Genomic DNA, 20,071 nt, shown 5'->3' on the forward strand with positions numbered 1-20,071 from the left:
ATAAAGGAATTCAAGAATGGATATCAGGCAAGGGTAAACGTGATCAAGGATGAGAATGGTGACTTGCTTGCAGACGCTCATTCAATCCTGAACAGATGGAAAAACTATTTTGGGGAACTACTAAATGTACATAGGCCAAATAGAAATGATGAAGACGAAATTGAAATACAAACTGCTGAGCCATCTATACCCGAACCCACACTTTCTGAAGTCGAAATTGCGATAGAAAATCTGAAAAATTATGTCTCCAGGTATCGATCAAATTCCAGCAGAATTAATACAAGAGGATGAAAGCGCATTATCTAACGAAATAAAACTGGAATTTTACTGGAAGCAAGTAAAGAGATAGGTTTGGAAGTAAATCCCGAAAAGACAAAGTATATGATTATGTCTCGTGACCAGAATATTGTACGAAATGGAAATATAAAAATTGGAAATTTATCTTTTGAAGAGGTGGAGAAGTTCAAATATCTTGGAGCAACAGTAACAAATATAAACGATACTCGGGAGGATATTAAACACAGAATAACTATGGGAAATGCCTGTTATTATTCGGTTGAGAAGCTTTTGTCATCCAGTCTGCTGTCAAAAAATCTGAAAGTTAGAATTTATAAAACAGTTATATTACCGGTTGTTCTTTATGGTTGTGAAACTTTGATTCTCACTTTGAGATATGAACATAGGTTAAGGGTGTTTGAGAATAAGGTGCTTAGGAAAATATTTGGGGCTAAAAGGGATGAAGTTACAGGAGAATGGAGAAAAATACACAACACAGAACTGCACGCATTGTATTCTTCACCTAACATAATTATGAACATTAAATCCAGACGTTTGAGATGGGCAGGGCATGTAGCACGTATGAATGAATCCAGAAATCCATATAGAGTGTTAGTTGGACGGCCGGAGGGAAAAAGACCTTTAGGGAGGCCGAGACGTAGATGGGAAGATAATATTAAAATGGATTTGAGGGAGGTGGGATATAATGATAGAGACTTGATTAATGTTGCTCAGGATAGGGACCAATGGCGGGCTTATGTGAGGGCGGCAATGAACCTCCGGGTTCTTTAAAAGCCAGTAAGTAAGTATTAGCTAATCAAGTTCCTCTCCTCCATAAGTTACGATATTAAAGAATCTTCTTATCCTTCGAAACTAAGTTACAATTGAGGTGTTCTTTGGAACAAGAACTTTACTACAAAATCCTGAATCCGAGATGCAGAACATCAAACATTTCAGCTCTATACATGGGCTGCAAAAGAAATGCCGAGTCGAAGTCGCTATCGATTCGAAATATTATCGTGTAACGAGGACTTCGTTTAGGAAACAATAGAAATAGAGTAACACAGAAGGCTTTGCATATAAACTCTATTATTGCTCTGTTATCATTATATCATTCAGCTTATTCGTGTATATCTCCAATAAACTATACATTTTTATAATAAAATTGTACATTTTTTTTACTAGAATATGAAACGTAACTGGCCGTATATATCGATTGTAACAATGACAGGATCCATGGATAATAAGGAAGGCTGTGGAATACCATACAAACTGCAGTTTCACTATTTTCGTGTAGTATTCTTATTAATGTTGTAAAATAAAAGTATATGAATATTATTTAAAATCAATTCATATTAAATAATAACGTGAACATATTACAAAAGTCGTATTTATACAGTAGCGTGCAAATTAATCCGAACACGACATATTTTTACATTTTCTGTCATTGTTGGCCTCACAGCTGCTCATACCGCTTTAATTTACATCTGTAGTACATGTAATTCTATTGTTGAAGGTCTGTCATTATTTTTTTTATAATATGTGACATTTTGCCTGTCGTTTTGTACTTATAAGCATTTCAGTTGTGTTGAAGACTTAATACTGCAATCCTGTGTACATTCTGTCGTCTTCACAAATGGATACAACTCCACGAGAACGGTCTAAAATTATAACATTAGCAGAGCATTCTTCTATGACACAGAGGCAAATTGCTGCAGAATGTCACATCGTTTTGGCTACTGTTAATTCGATCATAAAACGATACAGGGAGACTGGATTCATCACACCCCAGAAAAAAGGAAACTGTGGCCGGAAAAGGAAGACTTCACCTGCAGATGATCGTTTAATTGTCAGGAAAAGTAAATTAAATCCTAGACTAACTGCTGTCCACTTAACCCGCGAGTTAATGGCTACCACTGGGGCGAATATTCACGTCACAACAGTGCGGCGTAGGCTTTTGGAAGCTGGACGAAGGGCTCGTAAGCCTATTAAGAAGCAACTGCTAACCCCTGTTATGTGCAAAAAACGCTTAATGTGGGCAAAATTACATCAACACTGGACAGCGAATGACTGGAAGAATGTACTTTTTTCCGATGAATCTCATTTCGAGGTCCACGGCCACCGTGTTTCTTACGTACGGAAAGGATCCGAAAAAGTAACAGCAGCTCATATCCAACAAGCACCCAAATACCCCCCTAAAGTAATGTTTTGGGGTTGTTTTACACATGAAGGGCCTGGAGCATTAATACCTATCAAGGGAATGATGAATTCTGACAAATATATTCACTTATTGGAAACCAGAATCGTACCCCAGCTGCAAAAATCATTTCCGGATGGCAGAGGTGTGTTCCATCAAGACCTGGCACCATGCCATACGTCTCGAAAAACTACAGAATTCTTCAACAAGAAGAATATTCAGGTACTCCCCTGGCCAGGCAACTCACCCGACATCAACCCCATTGAGAACTTGTGGTCAATTTGCAAAAGAAGATTGCAAAAAATGGATTGTTCTACAAAAGAGAAGATGATTTCTGCCCTCCTTGGTGTATGGTTTCGCGATGAAGAAATGAAGAATATTTGTGGGAAATTAGTGGAATCCATGCCAAATCGTCTCAGAGCTGTTATTAAGAACAAGGGAGGCCACATAGATTACTGAGGTATGTCTTAGATACTTTTTTTTATCCCGTTTGAGTGTTTTTGCACAAGTAATTACGTTGTTCTGATTAATTTGCACGCTACTGTATAACTTTAAAACACTAATCTCAAGAAAATAGCTTTCCACCTCGCCAAGTTTGCTAAAGTCCTCGGAAAACGATATAATTTCGTATCGGCATTTCTTTTGTAGTCCAATGTACAATAGTATTGCGTAGAACGACGTTCTAATGTTTCTAGATGGCACTGTGTTTGTTAGAGGGGAAATAATATTTTTTTTCAGGAGAGAAATACATTATTAAGGATTCAATATATGCTGCAAACGGAAAAAACTACGTAACTTACGTTAAGTAGTTATTCTAGAGAACGCTTCAATTTGAATGCTTCCATTTTTCAAGAATCTGAGACAGCTGCAGAACGAAAAACCTGCAGAGACATTGAGTGAAGTAGGAATCTTTCGACGAGGAAATGTTCGCCAGTAATTTTACTTGAAGTCCTCTTTATTCAAGAAAATGCTATTTGTATGAATATGCGTTATATCTAAAACACGATACTACTGGTTATGCATTTCTTCCAGATGATGGCTAATTAACCACTTTTATCGCAAGTGGATTATTATTGAAACTAAATTTCACTCTATACCTTTTCATGATAGTCCATTGTATACCGTGAACGGGGACGAACCTAGTGATAAAGAAAAAATATCTCAAAATACCGCATATAATATTGCCTCTGTGTTTACACGTTTAGAAAAACAAACTCGTACGAGCGCGAGGAGAAACAAAAAAAAAACGTTTCTCCTGCATTGCGATTGTTGTCATTGTTGCTGTCACTATTGCTTTCATTGCAATTTAGTCGTCTTCTTAAATACAATTTCTTCTTTTTTGCTAGGTTTCTCCTAACATCATATATATTTTTACAACATCTGTAGGTCTACTTTATAAAATAAGACTATTTTAAACTGTATTAAGAAAGTCATTATGATATGTTTTGAGATTCAAGTAAGGATAATTTTTCTTGAGGCTTGATAGCATCTCTATCATTTTCACCACGCGGTGAAGTGGTAAATTACCGATGTTTTGACATTACAAATTTCGTCTTCGGAGCTACAGTAACTGAAGCACATCAAATGCATTTTAATCTCGTCAACAAAATAAACTATCTTCCGCATATGCCAACAATTCCAATAATATAACGGACTTCTTTTACTTACGTACCTGAAGATGGGTTTATGTGAGAAATTACTGAACATTGGAGACCTTCATTTCATCATATACAAACTACATATAGGATAATGTAATAAAAAGTTACACCACTGACATTCAGAAGTGAAAAGCTGCAATATGACTCCAGGTGTTCTACTGATGTGTGGGTCCGAATCCCATTTGAGCTGACTATGTAGTTGAATTTTTCCGAGATTTTCCCAGCTGTAAGACGAATGTGGGATAGCCTAATGGTAAAGCAATGCCATTTCGCGGTCACCAATTAAACTGGCGCTAGATAACATCGCAGTTGATACAAATTCGTTAAATAATAGCTTAAAAACAATTTCCTGTTTAATGAGTAGGCGTACAATTTTCTTGAAAGTGGAATTGGGAATGAATCACAATTGTGTGTTATTTACTATTCGTTTACAAATTGAATCGTACTTAAAGCAAATAACAGAGCTATTTCGCTTCGATGCAGGCGTAATAGAATGCCATTGAGAGCGTCCAATTGTACCGTAAATAAGTACATCCTTCCAAACCAAGTGGACGCAGTATCATTACATTAAATCAGCTTATTTTACGTATCCGATGGCTATTCATTTTTCATTGTTGTTTTAGCAATGCAGGTTCTTCTCGTTTGCCAATATACAATGACTTCAGAAAATTTTTCCTTGCATTTTTATCGTACCTTGTTTTTTTACTATACCATGCAGGCTTTGCTTAATCGTAAGTCTTAGTTGCCATGGTAATATTTTACACTGCATAGGTACAATCACGACATAGTTAAAAATGCAAGGAAAAAGTTTTTGATGTCACTTTACTTCATAAAACAATCGACATTACTAAAATTACACAAGATTTATGATTTTTAAGTCTCTTCTTCTTCTTCTTCTTCTTCGCTGGTACAATTTTCTATGACGTCTTGATATTCTTGCCTATAATTTTCCTTTAATTGTCCTTTAATTGTCCTTTACAATAGCTACATATTGGAATCAAATCATGTATTGCACAGCTAATTGAGAGAAAAATTCAATTATCTGAGTTGTACACGAGACATTTTTGTAATCCAAAAAATTTCAGACACCTGACATAATTATAAATTTTGCAGTTTGAATAAACATACATATAGATTCGCAGAAATGAATTAATCTTCATATTTCGTAATCGTATGTTATTAATGAAAATCGATGTTAAAATTTATAGCAAATACAGTTACTTATTAATGAGATGTTACATATATATATATATATATATATATATATATATATATATATATATATATATATATATATGTATATATATGTATATATGTATATGTATATGTGTATATATTCTTGAGTTTGATAAAAAGTAATGGCAACAGTTCGATATTTCTGACATGGCTTTATTCACAGGGGTACAACATTTACGTACCTTCTATATAGTCGCCCCTCTTATTTATTACCTTTTGCCAAATGTTTGGAAGGCGTCATATACCATCAGCGCGTCCATCTTTGTTGATGTTCCGTATTGACCGCCCTAAAGCACGGATAAGTTCATCTCTGGTATTGTACCGGGTCCCTTGCAGTGGTTCTTTCACTTTGGTGAAAAGATCGTAATCGCATGGATCATATCGGGTGAGTACGGAGGATGTTCCAGAATCTCCCATTGCCAGCGACGCAGGAGGTCCTTGACAGCAGCAGCGGTATGACCCTTTGCATTATCATGAAGAATGATGGGGTTCTGTACCACCAAGTGTCGTCGTTTTCTCCTGAGGGCTGGACGAAGGTGGTGCTGCAGGAACCTGCAGTAGTAGTCCGCGTTTGCCGTCTGCCTTGGAGGTACAGCGTGGTGCAGTATTACCCCATCAATGTCATACGCCACAATGAACATCACCTTCACAGCACTTCCAACAAGGCCTTCCCGAAACGCTTTAACCATCGTGCCACTGTGCGATATGGCAACGCTGCATCGCCACATGCTTCACGCAGTCCCTGAAAACATTCTTGTGCACTACGACCTCATGCCACTTCAATTTTGATCCAAGAACGTTGCTCTAGTTTTGTAAACATGATCTTAGGGCGCTCGCACTATCCCTATGAAAGTCAACGTTCTACACACTGCAGTAGATTGACAGAGTACTGTCGCCGCTGGCTACATTAGCTCATATAGCAGTCCTTGTTCATGTCCATACAGCTGGCAACTCTCCGAACGCACCATCGTCACGTGACAGCAGTGTTGCCATTACTTTTTATCCAACCTATGTATGTTATAGGATGAACCGTACAATGTTAATAATTTCAGGGGGTTATTCTTTGAGATATTTCAAAAACGTTTAATGCAATTTTGCTTGCTTTTGCTTCCTTTTCGAGGTAAAAGTTGTTTTATATGAAACATTTCATGGCGAGTTTTGAGGAAGCTATTGATTGAATTCCCAATATGCTCAGTCAGTTCAAGAGAGCAATGTAGTTAGTTAGTGGGATTTAAAAAGGGCGCGTCAGCTACTATGGCTATTTGCGTCCTTATCTAAAATCCTTCACAAAACAGAAACACAATGCAATAATCTAAATGCTTAAAACAACTAAAAAGCATTGTCACGGTTAAAACGAGAGAACAGTTTATAATGGTAATAAATGATTGAAAGAATTTTACTTTTGTCCTTTAAACGCGCAGAAATTTTATTCGAAGAAATGTATCTTTTCCTTCTGCAAAGAAATTTTACAATGTTACATTTGTTCGGATAAAATTTCTGCACATTTAAAGGACAAATCTAAAATTCTTTCAATCATTTATTATAAAGCAACTGTAAATCTATTTATCTGTTACTTACTTACTTACTTACTTACTTACTTACTTACTTACTTACTTACTTACTTACTTACTTACTTACTTACTTACTTACTTACTTACTTACTGGCTTTTAAGGAACCCGGAGGTTCATTGCCGTCCTTACATAAGCCCGCCATTGGTCCCTATCTTGAGCAAGTTTAATCCAGTCTCTACCATCATATCCCACCTCCCTCAAATCCATTTTAATATTATCCTCCCATCTACGTCTCGGCCTCCCCAAAGGTCTTTTTCCCTCTGGCCTCCCAACTAACACTCTATATGCATTTGTGGATTCGCCCATACGTGCTACATGTCCTGCCCATCTCAAACGTCTGGATTTAATGTCCCTAATTATGTCAGGTGAAGAATACAATGCGTGCAGTTCTGCGTTGTGTAACTTTCTCCATTCTCCTGTAACTTCTTCCTTCTTAGCCCCAAATATTTTCCTAAGCACCTTATTCTCAAACACTCTTAATCTCTGTTCATCTCTCAAAGTGAGAGTCCAAGTTTCACAGCCATACAGAACAACCGGTAATATAACTGTTTTATAAATTCTGACTTTCAGATTTTTTGACAGCAGACTAGATGACAAAAGCTTCTCAACCGAATAATAACAGGCATTTCCCATATTTATTCTGCGTTTAATTTCCTCCCGAGTGTCATTTATATTTGTTACTGTTGCTCCAAGATATTTGAATTTTTCCACCTCTTCGAAGGATAAATCTCCAATTTTTATAGTTCCATTTCGTACAATATTCTGGTCACGAGACATAATCATATACTTAGTCTTTTCGGGATTTACTTCCGCGTTTTCCCTAATCATTTGTGGATTTTCTTCTAACATGTTCACGTCATCCGCATAGACAAGAAGCTGATGTAACCCGTTCAATTCCAAACACTCTGTGTTTTCCTAAAACAATTTTAATCTCGAAAAGGAAGCAAAGCGGAAAAAATTCTATTATTTTTTTTTGTTTGAAATATCTCAAAGAATATACTCTGAAATTTATATTACTTAGTGTTCATTCTGTATATCCATTACTTTGTAAAATAATAATATTCTATGACTATATGTGCATCATTCTGTGAATGTAATTCCTGGTTGAATTGATTCATGGATGCTGAATGTGAAGAAAATCCGCCCAATAGTGGGGGTGGGAGGAAATGACCAACAGACAGAAATATCTTTAAAAAAAATTGGAATGCTAAAAATACATATTTATTTCAATATCTCGAACTATTGTATTTTCAACATCGCAATAGTTTTGCTTTATTTTTAAATCAGATAATATAATGCTGGTAAAATATTCTCAATCTTATTAATAGGGAGCGGATTTTTATGTGCTAAAAATTTAAATATATTTATTTTTATGTGCTAAAAAGTACGAAAATATTTGCTAAAAATATTTTTTTTAAAACATGACAAAAATACCTTACTTAGCTTGGAAAAAAAATGTTACTAGGTACTCACCAACCACACTTGAGTGCTAGTAGTTGGCCGAGAATTGCAGTGAACAACAAAGGTCATCTCCAAATTCTCCATCACAAATGCATGCCGATTATCTCTGAACAATGCCGATTATCTCTGAACAACGACTTATACTTTGAAAACGATCTTTCCACATCACAGGACGTCAGACGTGCATATTTCAAGAGAGGAATGTCACAAACACAAACATAGTCAATTTCACCTACAGGCACACCCTCCAATACTTGAGCAACCTTACACATTTTTTTTATATCCACTGTTTTTCCCAAACACATTCTGGAATTTGTCCCTTAGTACTTGTACTTCTGAACCTGGTAGCGAGTCTAGTTTAATTTCCACGGCACGCACCTCCCTGTTTCAGACAACAGGTTTTTGGATGTTTCGAGTTTTTTTATGGTGTCACACAAAAAGCTTAGATTTGCTAATAAGAAAGCCAAATCGTTTTTTAAACAACCATCTTTCAGTATATCTTGAAGGATATCGATTGACGAAGCCCAGTAACAGGGAATCACAAGATATTCTGCCTTACTTGATAGACATGAGCGAGAGGCGAGAGATTTGTTTAAATTAAATAATGTTCATACCCGAGCTCTTATCTGTTGTGTTTCACAAACAAAGCGTGGAATGAAATCATCTTCAGCAACAATAAACATTCCTAATTATGTGTTGCAAGATCTCTCCTCCTTGTCCAAGTTAATTTATTCTCTAATAATAACACTGATATGCTGCCTAGCAGTTCTCAGAACTTGAGGCGATACTATTACGAAAATGGATCACGGATACACCACACAGCGCTTAGAAACACGAAGCAACCAAGAATTCTTAAAAAAGATAACTTACTTCTGAGTGACATAATTGATTTAGTTTTAAAATATTTAAAAGTTCTTGTAAAAAATTATTTAAGTGAAAAAACTCCAAGATTTATGTGTTTATAATAGATTTCCTGAAAATATGTATTTACATAATTTTTTGTGAAAATATGTGTTTTATGTGAAATAAAATTCGGGTTTTAAACTTGAAACTTCACGTTCGGAATTTTTAACTTTGTTAATTGTGTTTTATCACACGCAAAAATAATATTTAATTACATAGAAATCCGCTCCTTACTTATTAATATTCAATTTAAGGTATTAAACTTTTGTTTGTTTTACTTCCGATGTAATATTCTGTGACGCCAGACCCAGCTGCTGATCGAGGTACAGGGTTGCCCAGGTATTCACCAATCAATACTAGACATGTTCGTAGTGTTTCTGTCGCATAACCTCATTTCTTTACTTTTTTCAGTAGTTGATATCGTGATTAATTTCAAAATGACTGTTGCTCTCCTTTCTTGGTAGACATACCTTATTTAATAGCTGTAGGCAGGTTTTATAAGAAATATAATTGTTTCATCTGGTACCTCTGTTATGTGAAACCTGAAATATTAGAATTAATTTCATTTGCGTTTGAAATAGACATTGTGATCTTAAGTTTTTTAATCCGTCGTATATTTAATTCAAAATCTAGTCGACGCATTGATATTTGTTGATACTAACGACGATATCAAGACACGACATGTCAATCATAACTTATCGTCTGGAATAGATATGGAGTGATACCATAAATTGCCCATTGGAACATGAAAAGAGTTTCAGATCGTTATCAGATTCAAGAAATGATCATTTGACCCGTTCCGTCCCTATTGAGCATTTTCTATTCAGTTATCGGCCATTTGATCTTGTTTCTAATTTTCCCATATTTGGTTCCTTCTAGTTTCTAATGTAAGAGTAGAATATTATCCTCCCATCTACTTCTCGGCTTCCCAAAAGGTCTTTTTCCTCAACTAACACTCCATACGTATTTGTGGATACACCCATACGTGCTACATGCCCTGCCCATCTCAATGTCTGGATTTAATGTTAGATGTAGAATACAATGCGTGCAGTTCTGCGTTATGTAACTTTCTCCATTCTCCTTTAACTTCATCTTTTAGCCCCAAATACTTTCTTAAGCACCTTATTCTCGAGCATCCTTAATCTCTGTTCCTTTCTTAAATTAAGGGTCCAAGTTTCACAACCATATAGAACAACAGGTAATATAATTGCTTTATAAATTTTAACTTTCAGGTTTTTTGAAAGCAGACTAGATGACAAAAGCTTCTCAACCGAATAATAACATACTTCCCATATATTATGCGTTTAATTCTCCCCCCCCCCCCGAGCGTCATTTATGAACTAACTTCTCTGAAGACATTTTGATAGGAAAATAATCAGGCTATTGGGAAAATGTCGCTGATAGAAATTAACTGATATTTAGTTGGCATCCCTCAATTCCCGTTGGAAGACGTAAAATAAATCCTCTTCAAGGTTTCCAACACTTCTTCGTCGATAATATACCGTTTAGATTGTTAAAATTAACGAAGAAAATAAGGTATATTAGAAAGCTTTATAGTATAGGCATTTAATTTCTATCATTATGTGAAAATTAATCATTTCAATTTAATTTTATAAATGGAGTATGAAAAAGAAACTAAGATACGTTCATATAAATGTTAACCACTTGATTGTAAGTTGGATGTTTGCATTATACTTTGCAGATGTGCTGTCCCAGATATCGATGAGAATGGGACTTTTGCATCGTGGGGTTCACCAGAAGTTGTGGCTTCCATTCCCTTGACCAAAGACGGCAGCCTGGACTCGTGCCACCTGCTTGATCCCACCACAAACAGCTCGGTGTCGTGCGATCATTGGGTGTATGACGATACATATTACAAGTCTTCGAGGGCGATAGAGGTAAACAACATACTTTTTCTTCCTTCTATATTTCTGGAGAAGTATGTCAAATATTTCTATTAGTATAGTTTTTAGAAAATTCCCTTTCTACCTTATTCTCAAAAAACACTGAATGCAAAATTTTACCCTTTACAGAATGGAAGGATGGATAATATGTAACATACTGTAAGGTACACGTACCAAATAACGCCACCTTAACACTTCAGTCACTTTTGCTCTGGAAATAAGTTATGTACAAACACGAAAATTATGAAATAGAAACTGTAGTCTTATCTTTACAAAATAGCACAATGAAAATGGATATATTATATACCGAACAAGAATTAGAACTCAAATAGGAAAACTTTCTAATCTGGCGTTATTAGGAACAAGTTGTCCAATTAACGCCACCTACTTTCTAGTAACCTATACACTTATAATTGTTAATGAATTATTTGTCCTAAGCAACACAAATTGAACTAAGCGACTAAATTTGAGTTTGTGTTAATAAAAGATACAAAATCACTCAATACTAATGAAAGATTCTTGATCTGAAACTGAAACACCAGATGGATTAGGAAAATATGTTTTCCAGTGACTCATTACTTTAAAAAAAAAGGGACAATGTGACACAATAGAAAGTTATTAAACACAAAAGCATTTACCTTAGTTTAATATGAATGTTTTCCAATAAGTAAAACAAAAAAATTAAGTTATGTAAAAAAAAAAATAATTAAGAGTTCGATAAGCAGTTGAACCAATATCATCACTGCACATTTTGAACATTTGTAAGTTGAAAGATTAGTGATTTTCCTGATGTTTTCACACTGATGCTGTACTGTCAGCCTTAGTACTAACATAACCTAAAATTTTGTCTGTAGACCTTTAAGGCCACATGGCGTTAAAGCGCTACTCAGTACTTGATAACATGACATGCCTGTTTCTCTAACATTTTAAAGTTTTATAGATAGCAAATACTTTCTATACATAGAAGAATGTTTAAGGATCACGAAAATATATAGTTTAATATAGTTATTATTTGCTCAACACACAAAATAAAATATTGCCTCTTACCTTGATATAAGAATAGTCATTCACTATCAACACACAACAGGAAAATGATGGAATATAATGTCACTCGTAAATGTCAGCGGACAGCTAGTAACTCATTTCATTACTATATTGCAAGCGACTGCAGACCACAGTAGTGCACTACCGAAAACTTATGTCGTTAACAAATTTTAATAGGGTGGCGTTAAAGGTATACATGGCGTTATTTGGCTCAGGGACCTTATAGTGAGAGAGATTTATTTCCAAATTTAAATTGAGAGTCATATTTTGAGTTTTTTTCAGAGCGTAACTGAGTTCAAGGTATCTCAAACAAGAATGAAACACAGTTCTTCCTACTCGACCTAATATTTGATAAACATAAATTAAATTCGAATGTAATTTATATAAGGACTTAAAATTTTTGGATTTGAAAATTTTCATACTAACGCTCCTAAACAGTTCAAGGTCATTAGTGGGTAAAATATCTAGACAGGTTCAGAAAAATTTTATAGACAAGTTAAATTCTGAGGTCATTGTTGTTTAGTCAACTGTTCGAAGACAGATCTGAAACTCACAAGTGATACCAAGAAGAAACTACTTATGAGGCAACTAGACCAGGAGATAATGGAGTAGAGTGATCAGTTTCTTTCCCTTTCCATTGCATACATCTCCGACTAGCTACATATTACGCTAGTCAGATTTTAGAATGCATACAAGCATTTGCTCTTCCTCTGACACATATCGTCAAGTGAGATGGTACTGCCTGATAATAGATGTACAGGAGTGGCAAAAAAAAGACCGGACCGACCCTTGTAGCTGATTTCAGAGCCTTGTTCACTCCAGAGCACGATAGACTGTTAACTAAGACTTTCGTGGTTCGAATCCTGCCTAAGAAGGAAACTTTTTTTGTTCTTTATTCAAATTTATTCCCAATACTTTTCGATTGCTGGTTAAATTCATGTTGTGGGTATAATAAGTTAATTAAGTAGTAAAATATCGCTGCAATCGAAAAGTACTGGGAATAAATTTGAATAAGGAAAAAAAAAAAAAGTTTCCTTCCCAAGCAGGATTCGAACCACGAAAGTCTTGGCTCTGAAATCAGCTACAAGGGTCGGTCAGGTTTTTTTTTTTTTGCCACTACCGTACATATCAGCCAGAACCTCTATCAGAGGATTCTGAGATCATAATTATGTGTCCTTAAAGGACAACTTTAAGTTTGATATTTAAACATTGTATTGCAACATTGAGATATGCTGTCTTTGCTGAAAGTATAGGCCATTCGGTATCTTGTGAAACCTACCTGCGCGTAAGGGGAAAGAAGAAGTGGACTGGGATGCTTCCCTCCCTCGCTACATTTCCACTTACAGGTAGCTAGCTCACTTACCCCCACCATAAAGTTCTTACTATGAGCTACGGCACACACAAGCATTTGGTTTCACGAGATAACGAATGACCTGTACTATCGTCGTCATGGTAGTCATCCTTCATTTTTTCTCCTCGAAGTATATTAATTTTCCTAGTACATATTCTGCAGTGTTTTGTTCAGCAAAATAAGTGAAAATGTAATTGCATGTAATACGTGGAACATAGCCAAATGTGATATGCTTAGGAAATTATCTCGATCAGTGACAGAAATGTTTTTTTTTTTTTTTTACATATATCTTAGTATTTGTGCAAGAAACGTAAAATTTTGCTGGTGCTTGTATTTTTAAATCTCGTCTTTATAAAGACAAAAATATGTTTTACTGTAGTTGCTACTGACTGCCGAAAGAAAGATTTAATAATTTAATTTAGTACTTGACTCTTAACCAAATGTAGAGACTCTACTCCTATGTTTTGTTATGTTTGACTGGAAGATGATTAGTGTTCTGACAATATTGTCATTTCATTTGCACATATTTTTAAGGACATGTCTGGCTGTTACACGTAACGCTACATCAAACGGACTCGAAGTCTGGTACTAATGTATACTTTGTCAGCTGTTGACAAACAAGATATTATCGAATATTCTAGTAACAATTGTGAAATTAATGTTAGACACTTTGTCTCCTCAAATATTTCATATTTTCTTCTGTGCTTTCACGTAACTGTAAACGATGTCTATGTCAATGTAGTAGTCTTATGACATGTGAGAAAGCCTCAGGATGGAAAATGTTCACGTGAAAAGGGCAATAAGTAAAATTAATTGACAATGTCTATCCCATTCTCATATACAGGGTGTAAAAAATATAAACTGGCAAAAATATATATTGGTGGTTGGGTAAAAATAACGGAAGAAAAAAGCCAAATGTTTTTTCTGTAACTGTCAAGGTTTTCTTGAAAACTGGTTAAGCGCAAATAGGCTTCCTTTGAATTAAAAAAAAAACTGTGTATACGATTTTCACTAAACCTTCATTTTATTATATTATTCCGAAAGAATTAAAGTTTAATGATTCTGTAATACAAAAAGTTGCATCAGTTAAGTTTTTAGGTTTGATTGTTGATGAACATGTAACATGGGATAAGCATATTTTGGCTGTCTGTGAGAAAATTGCTCCAATGTCTGGTATTTTGAAAAGGCTTAAAAGATATTTGCCTATATCTTGTCTCTTGAATGTATATTATGTTTTTATCCATTCTCATTTAATGTATATGTCATTTATTTGGGGACATAATAAGAAAACTGCTTTGAGACCTTAACAAATTATTCAAAATATGTAGAGCTTTAAGAAATTTATTGGGTTTTCATTATTTGACTCCAGTTAAATACCTATATCAATTTTCTTTCGTTCTACCAGTTGAATCAATTATCAAATTAGGTGCTGCCATTTTCATGTACAAAGTTATTAACAATTTAATACATAGTAATATTATATTTCAATTTAATAAAGATATACATACAAACAAGACAAAAAGACAATATATTTTTGTCTCAGCATAGCTCAGTAACTTATGGAACGAAAAGAATTAAGCATTTTTTAACAACAACTTGCAACCAACTTCCTTTAGAATATAGAATTTTACCAAATTGCCGGTGTTTTAAGAATTGTTTAAAAATACGTTTTTGGGAACATTATTTATTTTAATTCTCAGTTTATTTATTTATTTCATGGTTTCAAACTTTGTCTTCTTTCTGCCCGAAACTTTGTTATCTTATTATTTGCTCTTATTTTGCTTCCTTTCTTTCATAAAGTCTTGTGTTATTGTTTGTTTTCACATACTGTAGTTTCATGACTTTTTCAATTACATTGTATAACATATGTACGTGTTCTTGTATAGCCCCTACATATGAGTTATACTCGTTGGGGCATACTCAGTAAATTGAATAAAAAAATCTTCTTTAGAATAGAAACGAGAACGTACAAAACCAAACAAATCGCTATCAAGAGAGGAGTTATGCAGGGTTCACCGCTCTCTTCCTCCCCTTATAACATATCAACTGACCATATTCTTGAAGAACTTTCTACTCATGAATTGCAAGAAGAGCATGGATTTTCAGGATTTTCAGTTTCTCCAGGACTACCAAAGATAACATCATTAGGTTTTGCAGCTGACACCGTGATTGTTGCTAGAAATGAAGACTCAGCACGAGTACTGGTTGAACTTCCATTACTAGATTTAACGAAATTGTTCTCAACATAAACATAGATAAATGCAAATGAATTTCTGTAACCAAAGGATTTCTTAATTACAAATCACTTGACTTAATTTCTGGCCAAATAATTCCGTCAATTGTCCCAGAAGAAAATATAAAATATCTCGGTGTAAGCTACCACACTTCTACTGTATTTGATGCAGTCAAGTGTATGGAAAAGTTAAAGAACAAACTAGATATCCTTGCATCAACTCCTCTATTACAACATCATCAGAAATATTCTGTGTTATGCAGCTACATCTGCCCTACTTTGATTTATCAGTTTCAGACAACTCCACTGAATAAAATACCAGCCAAATTTCTTTCTGATGCCGATGTTCTCATTAAAACCACATTGAAGGAAATACTCCAGCTTCCCACCGACACACCAGACAACATGCTTTATGCTGACAGAAAATACAAGGGATTTGGACTATTTAAATCTAGCTGGGAAGCTTTTTTGCAGCATATCAATGCATGTCAGAGATTACAACGATCCCAAAATATTCATGTAAACGCTTGTCGCAACTTGTCTAATGAAATTGGGGTTTGTTTAAACAAACTTGGACTTCAAAACATCTCTTCTGATTCACTTCAAGTGAAAAAATTGAGACAAGAGCTCAGGGAGCGAGCATTTCAATCTTGGTGCTCTTTAAATCAGAAAGGGAAAGGCGTCATCCTCTATAAGGAGTTCACTCCCGCCAATAAATGGATCCGACAACCTGATCGCCTCACTAGCAGTCAATGCAGACAAGTTCTTAAAATGACAGCTAATGTTTGTCCGCTGCGTGCTATACCAGGAAGGTCCCGAGAGGGAAACCACTGTCGTCGTTGCGTCAGTGAGATTGAAACTCTTGGCCACGTTTTGGGTGCCTGTTCTTTCAGCGAGACACTGCGGAACTCTAGACATCACAGAATCAGGTCCATGATTGCCGAAGCCTTGAGGAAGAAAGGCCTCACTGTGCACGAAGAAGTCCATGGCATCTCTCAAGAGGGATCCTGTCGGCGAATTGACATGCTTGCCATTCCACCAGGCTCTACATCCGCCTACATTATCGACCCGACAGTCAGGTTCGAGACACAGGAACAACAGCCCGCTGACGTCCACGCAGAAAAATGCAGAATTTATGAGCCCACAGTTCCATTCTATTTGGAGAAATATCACCTCACCTCCATTGAAGTAGTTGGGCTAATGGTTGGCGCTAGGGGCACAATACCTCGCCTCTTTGCCAGTTTCTGCAAGAAGTTCCAGCTGAACAACGACTTCATTCGTGATGTTTCCCTTGCCTCTATCAGAGGATCACTTGCCATTTTAAAATACCATCTGTACTTTGTTTCCTAAAAAGGGATACTTTTCCTCGAACGTCTTATCTGTTTGTTTACTATGTTTAGGCCTGTTATATGCATGCTATTATCTTTCCTGTACTTACTTTTCCTTTTTGTTCGTTCCCCTCATTTCTCTTTTATGGTCTTTTCTTTGTTTTCACTCAATATGTTTATTATGCTTTGTCCAATGAGGCAGTCCCGTCATTGGGAAAGCTGTTTATAAAATAAGAGTAGACAGTCATTTGTTTACTTCGCTTGATATGTGCGCCGAAGCAGTCGTTTGTTATTCTGTTGTTTATTGGTATGTGTTGAGCGCAAGATCATTGGCAATGGAATTCACGTTCAATAGAAATGTGAACAAATATTAGACTACTACCGATCTTAAAAACATGGTATTTCACAAATTAAACATATAATTATAAGAAATAATTAAATTTCACTAGATATTTTGTTCAGTAGACCTAGGCCTATATGTATTGTCGAGTCCATCGCTGTGGATTAATGGTTAGCACGAAACGAGCGGGCCGGGTTCAAATACAAGTTGGGACAAGATATCTGGTTGGGGTTTTTTCCGGGATTTTCCCCCAACCAATTGAAGCAAAATTGCTGGGCAACTTTCGACGTTGGACCTCGGACTCATTTCACAATCACTAACTCGTATATCATTCAGTACCATAGCCAGGGGTTAAGTTCACGACGTGCTATACTTGTACAAGAGCGCGGCCATTCGGCTACCCAATAATTCACAGAACAGTACAATAAGTCTCGGGCTGTAGTGCAAGCCTTCGGGTTCCTCCTCAGTAAGGGAGAAAGACAAAAATATACTGTCTATATAATTTTTGCAGTTCATATTGTTTACACCCTGTATATAACGAGTATATTTAAAGGTTTTTAAAATTATATTCGAACTCTACTCACATTCTTCAATATTTTTATAATTCAATTTTAATTGCTCCTACAGTACTGATGACTTGCCAGTATTAATCCAGTTAAGTGGTCCAGAAAACGTGACAATAGTGTCTTCTATCTGTTAAGTGTTAACAGGCATAGAGATTGTACTTATGTAAATTTTAATGCACTAATTTTTTTTCTGTTTTTCTTTTCTTTTTTTGTGTGTGTTCTAAGGCTATGGATCTGTGAAATATCTGACTTTTACATTTTTACACCAATTAATCTGAAACTTTTACCACATATTTCTTACAATGTGGACATGCAGTGCACAAATTTTCTCATCGATATTTCAATTAGTTCACGTATAATTAATTTTTGTTGTTTTTTAATACTGAATTATAATTCACTCAATTTTCAGAGTTTACATAATTATTCTTTACATTTATATTTAATTTATTCCTGATAGATATATGTAAAATATGACGCATGCTTTTCATATGTTTCCAATTACTTTTTCAGAAAAAAAATACCATTTTAGTTGTTAATTTTCAATTTATTTTAAACTTATCACATTCTCAAGACATGGTGATTTGAATATTTTCAATAGCAGAAGAAAACACGTGTCAGTTTACTTCACATGTTTTTGTGGACTTGTGCAAAATTTAACTGAGGTTGGAGAAAAATGCATTCATTAGAGCGGCGGTGACCAAAACTCGAGCTGCAGTGATTAAATGCGACAGACAGCCTATGAAGTAAGGAGACGGAGGAAAGGTACTTGGCATGAAAACTACAACCAGTGGTGGTTCCTGTATTAACATCTTGATCAATCCCGCGGATAAAAATCTCAAGCTTTGTTGTAGGAGTTTCCTTGTCAAAACAAAATTAATGGTTCAATGAACTTGTAAACATTTATATGGTTAAGTACTATTGGTCCCTTGTGGCAACTCACGAATAGTGAGAAGATTTCTAAATTCTTTGATAATGTCACTGCTGTCATCAAGAGCCTTTAACCTTCTTCTTGACTGTAATCAGGAATTTTCTAAATTCTTCTCTCGATTTTTGGTCAAGAAATTCGTAGTTTTTCAAAATTAAAAACTTCTTATGAACAAGTTATTTAAGCTATTTTAATCGTTAGTCTTTTGAGAAATTCTGTTGCATTAAAATGCTTTAGAGCACGAGATATTTCAAATCCCATTAGACTTCCTTACATTTATTTATGTCATCTTTCTCTTCCCGGCTATGATTTAAGACATGTCAATTCCTGGCGTTTAACAGTTCGTTGGCACATAGACTAATATTGAATCAGTTTTTCTACAATATTATTATTAAATGAATAACTAATAAATCGTTACCATCATCTAAAGATTAAGAAGATTACAAATGAGATAAAACCTAATAATAATTTTACCTCCTGTGGAGAAGATCTAAAAATATCAATATTCATGCACGTACAGAACAAATAGAAACACATACTTAGTGGTTAATAATAATAATAATAATAATAATAATAATAATAATAATAATAATAATAAATTATTCAGCGTGGCAATTAATGTTTCTATAATCCATTTTGAATCTTGCGTACACCACTTTTATCACTTGAATATAATTAATTGATGAACTAAGAAAACGGATACAATCCAAACATAATAGACAACATCATAAGGAAGACAAAACAAAAACTTAACAAGCACAAAAATACACAAAACACAACACAAACACAAGAACACAAGAAATACATCACACTAACATATGAAAACAAAAGCACACATAAGATCGCATCTTCATTCAGAAAACAGAAATACAACATAACTTACAGAACAGAAAACACACTACAAAGACATCTCAACACACAAAAAACAGAAACAAATAAATACGACCACACAGGTGTATACAAATTCAAATGTAATAGTTGCGACAAGTTCTACATAGGACAGACAGGCAGATCATCCCAAACACGCTACAAATAACACATTAAAGCTATAACCAGAGGACACAATACATCTACATA

The 20,071-nt window shown here is 35.0% G+C and overlaps 1 protein-coding gene across 1 annotated transcript in view; it reads left to right on the plus strand.

Moving 5' to 3' along the window:
• Nucleotides 1-20,071, plus strand: part of LOC138709571 (organic cation transporter protein) — a 151,291-nt gene that overhangs the window by 106,903 nt on the left and 24,317 nt on the right. The window contains exon 3 of the mRNA XM_069840433.1: nt 11,006-11,201. Coding sequence (XP_069696534.1) covers nt 11,006-11,201 — 196 coding nt within the window. The remainder of the gene's footprint in view (nt 1-11,005; nt 11,202-20,071) is intronic.

The sequence above is a fragment of the Periplaneta americana genome, chromosome 11 (assembly GCF_040183065.1).
Source record: "Periplaneta americana isolate PAMFEO1 chromosome 11, P.americana_PAMFEO1_priV1, whole genome shotgun sequence".
NCBI classification, from domain to species: domain Eukaryota; kingdom Metazoa; phylum Arthropoda; class Insecta; order Blattodea; family Blattidae; genus Periplaneta; species Periplaneta americana.